This window comes from Corylus avellana, chromosome ca8, assembly GCF_901000735.1.
Source record: "Corylus avellana chromosome ca8, CavTom2PMs-1.0".
NCBI lineage: Eukaryota > Viridiplantae > Streptophyta > Magnoliopsida > Fagales > Betulaceae > Corylus > Corylus avellana.
In genome coordinates, this window is record NC_081548.1 from 21,282,253 (window position 1) to 21,288,674 (window position 6,422).

At 36.9% G+C, this 6,422-nt stretch overlaps 1 protein-coding gene across 1 annotated transcript; it reads left to right on the top strand.

The window, feature by feature from the left end:
• Nucleotides 1-2,331: 2,331 nt before the first annotated feature.
• Nucleotides 2,332-5,784, top strand: LOC132190123 (growth-regulating factor 6-like). Its single transcript, XM_059605015.1, has 4 exons — nt 2,332-2,940; nt 3,695-3,925; nt 4,286-4,685; nt 4,818-5,784. The coding sequence occupies exons 1-4, from the start codon at nt 2,556-2,558 to the stop codon at nt 5,617-5,619; spliced, it is 1,818 nt and encodes a 605-aa protein (XP_059460998.1). The 5' UTR covers nt 2,332-2,555; the 3' UTR covers nt 5,620-5,784.
• Nucleotides 5,785-6,422: the final 638 nt, after the last annotated feature.

Below are 6,422 nucleotides of genomic sequence, written 5' to 3' on the forward strand. Positions count from 1 at the left end.
ACATTTAACTCTCTATTTTAATTATCGATGCCCACTATTTTATTTAAATACTATTTATTTTTTAAACAGCATACATTTCAAAGTCATGCATGTTTTATCAAAAGTTTAAAAAGGTAATTTTTTTATTTTTTTATTTTTTTTTATGTTTGGTGAGTTTTGATATATACTTATTAAATCTGGTGAGCACTATAGCATTTCATTAATGTTTGGGCTAAATTAATTAGTCAGATGTAGTTACATCTTTATTTAAATTTGAATTATGAATAGTTAAAATAACCTTTAACTAACGAGTAATTCTAGGTGATCTACTTGTATCCTACTAAAAATGATGTGACTATTAAAATTATCATTTGACTTGTGATTGATCATTATTAAATTTGATCAAAATATGATTTTAATAACCACATCAATCTTAGTAGGATACAAGTAAAATACAAGTAGGTCACTTAAAATTACTATTAACTAACCGAGAGTGAATATTTTGAGCTGTATTGAAAAAGTAAGAAGTAAAAATAGAAAAAAAAAAAAAGGAAAAAAAAAGTTGATTTCTTAATTAAAATTTGACTAAAGAAATAATTTGTTCAAGGAGAATGCTCAAGCAAAAAAAAAAAAAAAAAAAGGAGAAAAAAAAGAGAAAATCTATCTTATAAGATATCCATTATCTTTATTTGAATAATATTGAGTCAATATATAGCACACGCTTTCTGGTGATATATAGGTCCCTAGTTTGAACATATAGGGCGGCTTTTTTAATGATGGGTATTAAATCATATTCACCAAAAAGTAGGAGGCTTATTAATTGGAAGGTTGTGATTACCTTTTCTTCTTTTCTTTTTTTTTTTCTTACCTTTTCTTTGACAAGTTTCTTTCATCACCCATTTGCAAATGGTTGATACCTTTTTTTGTCTTCTTTTGTGGGCAGGGGAGGGTTATACCTTTGGGCAGAAGTAATGGGCAATGGGAGGATATAAAGCAAATCTTCCATTTTGGGGGAAGTAAATAAAAATAGCACAAAAGGGAGGGGGGAGAGCGTGAAATAGGTTAGAGTAGGGACAGATTGAGAGATGAGGGTAGAATTTCTGGTGGCGTCTGCGTCACGTGGCGGGTGCATCTTTGTTCATGCAGCCCACCACTCCTCTGGCCTTTTAACTTTATGATGAGTGAGAATTCTAGATTCAAACCGCTAGCGGACTTTGCAAGGCAAACCCCTCTCTCTCTCTCTCTCTCTCTCTCTCTCTCTATATTTCCTGTCCATTGAGATTTGCAAATGTCAAATTTGGAATTTAGAGACTTAAAATGACACAGACACCCTTGTTTCTGCCATGGCCCAAAGACCATTGCTCATAAGGCAAAAGTAAATTTTTTACAATGCTTTGTGAATTTGATACAAAAACGTAAAATTAAGAATTAGAGTTAAATGGGTTTTATATTCATGTCTCGATATGATTTGAATTTTACAAGCAATGGTCACATTTTTTTTTTTTAATTAGCAAATAGATAGAGTTTGGAGTAAATTTCTTCAAACTCACTTTTTTTTTTACATGTCCACACAAGAGGGGGAGGGGGAGGGAGATTCGAATTAGTGACCTTCGCTTCATAAGACGTAGTCCCTTACCGATTGAGCTACTCATCACTCTAATAAATACCAAATGTCATCTAACATATGAGATCACATGTTTTTTTTAGCATTAGTAACAATTATTTATTACCCTTCTACTAATCTAAGAACGAATTGATTTTTGAGGAACTCAAATATGTTAAAAGGTACAAACATTTATCATGAAGAAGTAACTCAATCAGTTGAAGATTATTCCTCATGAAATGGAAATTATTAGTTCGAATCACTCTCTCCTTTCCTAATGCAGACATGTAAAAAAAAAAAAAAAAAAAAAAAGACATTTATTATAGTGTGTTGAATTTTTTTTTTTTTTTTTAAATTGATTTGGAAAAAAACTATATCCTTAACAAATTAAGGTTAGTAATTTAATATGTTTAATCAAATACGTTGAATAGTGATTACACTATATAATTTTATTTTCATATTTCGACACATTACAACTTATCAAGCGAACATAAATTACCACCCATCCATGTGAGGATGCTTCGGCTATGGGTTTTTAATTTTTTCAAATTTTCTTTTTCTTTTATTTTCGGCTGAAAAAAAAAAATACGGCCAAGACTTTTTTTTTTTCTTTAACGAGGATGCTTATTTTATTTTGTATTGAAATACTAGTGCTATATAAGATATTTTTGTTTAGTATGTACGAGAAATAATATAAAGAGAGTATTTGGTACGAACATTGTTCGGTCAGTTTCTTTACCCACATGTCTTCTCTCTCTCTATCTCTCTCTCCAATTATTTATTTATTTATTTTCTGAAAACATAAACTTGTAGGATGAAACCAGTGTGGTTTTGAGTTTCAGTTTAAGCTTATCGCCCAACCCTTAAAATGCGCCTCCACCCAACCCCTCAAGTGTGTCTTTTTTGCGAATGACCCAATGTTCCATTTCCTCAGCTTAGTAGCTGTTTTGTGAGGTTTGGTGGGGTTTTCTAGATGGATTTTGGGGTGGGGAGCTTGGATGGGTTAATGGGTTCGGACACTAGTTTTTCTTCCCTTGCTTCAGATCCTGAGACAAAGCAGAAGTGGTACGGAGCTGGGTTTCTCAAGCAGGAGAGATCTGCAGCCACCTTTGAAGATGACTGGAGGAGCTCAAAGCTGGCCAAGACTGATGATTTCTCTGCCTCCAAAGCCATGCTGCTTCAACAAAGAAATGCTTTACTGAGATCTAATTGCACTCTCTTCTCTGATGTTCACCAACACCAGCAAATGCTCAGCTTCTCTTCCCCCAAATCAGAACCTCTTTTACTGGAAAAGTCTTCTCAGAATGCGTCATTACCTTACTTTCAACACGCATTATCTGCTTATGCTAGAAATACAGGTACATTTTAAGCAGTTTAAGGTTGTATTTATGTGGGCTCTGTAGCATCATTATCTGGGGGAAGTGAAAGTGAAATGTCTTTGCATTTACCATTTGAAGAGTCAATGGAGATGCCTGTACTTGCATGGATCTTTGGGCTTGGGAGAGATGGGGTTTTGGTTAATTTCGATTCCCTCAACTGGTCGAGGGTCTTTTCAAGAAATTTACGAGCGGTCTTTGTTCTGAGTCTTGTCAAGAAAAAAAAAAAGTTTTTAACTTTTTTTTTTTCTCCTTGAGAAATTTCTCTGTCTTGTTGTTTTTCGAAGATTGGCTTTCTTTTCTAATATTTCAACACAGTAGACTAGTGGGCAGGAAAGCAGCAAATAATATTTGAAGCTTTAGGATAGGAGGAGCTATAACAAGAAGAAAAGCACCATTTTTGATTGGTTCTGAATCCTTTCTCCTTTTGATCTTTTTTCCCCTTCTTTCTCGTTTCTGCCTTCTTTATTTAATACTCACTTTTTTTTTTCTTTTTTTCTTTTTTTCTTTTTTTTACTATGAAAGACAAGAAATTTATGATTGTTAGAGTTCCCTTAAATATTTTTAGTCTAGCTATAATTTTCCCTTTCCGCACTTATTTTCTTTTGTTCACCCTCAGAAATAAACTTTTATTTCCAGTTTTGGTAAGATATGGGTTAAGACTTCTGCTTTCTTGCTTTCATACTTAATTTCTTTCTGTGATTTATCTAATCTTGTCTGGTTTTCCTTTTTTCAGGCTACAATAGCTCTGGGAGCTTGAATGGTGCAAGCATGCATGGTGTACTAGCAGGAGCAAGAGGGCCATTCACTCCATCTCAATGGATGGAGCTAGAACACCAGGCCTTGATCTACAAATACATCAATGCAAATATGCCTGTACCATCTAACCTGCTCATCCCCATCAGAAAAGCCCTTGATTATGCTGGGTTCTCTAGCTTTCCAGGGAGCCTCCTGAGACCCAATACCTGTGAGTTTTCCCTGTTCCTTTTTAGCTAAACTTCAGAGAGCTAGATTTTGTATATCCACAAGATTTGCATGCCCCATCTTTTGAAGTTATTCACAATGCATGTTTGATTGTTAGAAGAGTCCTGTATCTCACTGTTCCTAATTCCCACTACTGTGGTAGTGAGTCAATATTCAGTTGTTTTCCAACAGTGTTTTGTTTCAATATGCCACAGATTACTCTGTTCATTTAAACAATTGTTTTCCACAGAGAAAAAGAAACTGGGTTCTTTTCTTGTTTTGTGGGGTTCATATTAAAATTAATTCGTGTGAGAATTTATCTCTCTCTTGACTTTGGATGCTTTTGTATACTGTTTGTATCAAGTGGGATGGGGTTCTTTCCATCTGGGATTCTCCAACAACGATCCTGAGCCCGGAAGGTGTCGTAGGACAGATGGGAAGAAATGGCGGTGCTCGAGAGATGCGGTTGCCGATCAGAAATATTGCGAGCGACACATGAACAGGGGCCGCCATCGTTCAAGAAAGCCTGTGGAAGGCCAAACCGGCCATGCCATTACTGGGACCACCACCACCACCGCCAGCACCAACGCAAGCACCAGCTCAAAGCTGATGCCTAGTATTGCTTCATCCCCATCAGGGTCGGTGGTTGTGGCACCCGGTGGTGGCAGAAGCTCTGCTACCAACAGCCTCGCCGCTGCGCACCAACAACTCAAGAATTTTCAGCCTGGTGCATCTAATCCTTCTGCAGCCACCACCATTAGCAGGTGAATAGTCTCATGGACCTTCAATTTGTGTGTTGTGTATCATTTTTGTTTTATGATGGAAATTAGAATCATAGAATCTATTGTATGTGTTCATCTATTATGCAAGTGACGGTTTGGTGATTTGTCTTGCAGGATGCTTATGAACAAGGAGAATGGGAGTGAGACAATGCAAGACACACCCAGCCTCTCAATGCTATGCCCCTCAATTGACCATAAACCTAAAGAAAACTCCTTCATGATTCAGAAACAGCAAAACTCATATGAAGAAGCCTCTAGAAATGTGTTTGGGCTAGTCACTTCTGATTCCCTCCTCAACCCTTCACACCAAACCTCTAGTTTACTCAACTGTTCTTCACAAGAGCTCAGCGATAGAGGAACCGAATCGCAACGATCTCTTCGTCATTTCATCGACGACTGGCCTAAAACCCAATCTGATCGCTCGACGGTTTCCTGGCCAGAGCTTGACGTGCAATCGGACAGAACCCAGTTATCAATTTCAATCCCCATGGCTTCCTCAGACTTCATCTCATCCACTTCCTCTCCCACCAATGAGAAACTCACTCTCTCACCCCTCAGACTTACTATCCTTGATGAGCCAAACCAAAAGCAAGCAAATTGGATTCCTATCTCTTGGGAAACATCCATGGGAGGTCCTTTAGGAGAGGTTTTGCATCATAGTAATAATAGTGTAGGTGATTGCAAGAATTCGTCGGCACTTAATCTTATGACTGGGGGCAGCAGCTGGGACAGTAGTCCTCCAATAGGGTCATCTCCAACTGGCGTCCTACAAAGGACCACTTTTGGGTCCCTTTCAAACAGCAGTGCAGGGAGCAGCCCTAGAGCCGACAACCACAGGACGCTTGAAGGGGCTAGCCAGTGTAATGACCTCCTTGGCTCAAATCTTGTGAATTCTTCGTCCTTGCCTGCCTTGTAGCCACTTGGCCTGCATGCCAACTCACAAATTTATTAGGTGATGCAAGAAAAATGAATTATATCCTGTGTGAAGAACATAGTGAGAGTGAGTTTTTTTCTTTTTCTTTTTTCGTTTAGTGTGTTAGAACTTTTTAATTTCATAACATGTCTCTCTTTTCTGGATCAAGATTAGGGTTTGTGGGTGTTACTTGAAAGTTCCACTTTTATCATTCTGTGCACATGTTTGATAACACTGTTTTGTTCGGCAAGCATGAGAGTTCTAATATCTATTCTTATATTTTCTAACCCCAAACAAACATAGAGGGGGTGAATGTGTTTTTCAGAAAATTCAGTCAATTAAAATTATAGGAACAACACAACAATCATCAAAATAAGCAAAAACAATAAAGTTGTAACACACAATTTGGTGAGGGAGTGGAAACTCAAAGAACTTTTCAAAGTAAAACTTCTATAGGACAATCAAATTTAGGAAATCTATCCATTTTTCCAATCTGTTTGTTTCTATCGCATTAACTTCTAAGTGTTTGGCCAATTCTTCTATCAAGTATCTTAGTGCAATTCCAAAACTCCGAAGGTTAAAGGGTTTTTTGTAAAATTTGGTGTGATTTAACGAAACTCTAATAGAAATTAAGGATGCTATAGTTCTTTCTTAGAACACAAAACAAATCCCTCTAGTCTCAGTGAAAATCGTGCACTGATGTCCTTATATAAAGCCTTGAGAATATTAGAGGTTTGGTTGGAAGTCGGTTTATGATGGTGTTTGAACGGTCTGCGATTAAGTTTTGTCCAAGTGTCTTGGATCTA

Excerpts from the sequence above, each read along its gene's own strand:
- LOC132190123 (XM_059605015.1), top strand. The coding sequence starts at position 2,556 with ATGGATTTTGGGGTGGGGAGCTTGGATGGGTTAATGGGTTCGGACACT. Across the intron at positions 3,926-4,285 it reads CCTCCTGAGACCCAATACCT|TGGGATGGGGTTCTTTCCAT; the intron begins GTGAGTTTTCCC and ends GTTTGTATCAAG. Across the intron at positions 4,686-4,817 it reads GCAGCCACCACCATTAGCAG|GATGCTTATGAACAAGGAGA; the intron begins GTGAATAGTCTC and ends TTTGTCTTGCAG.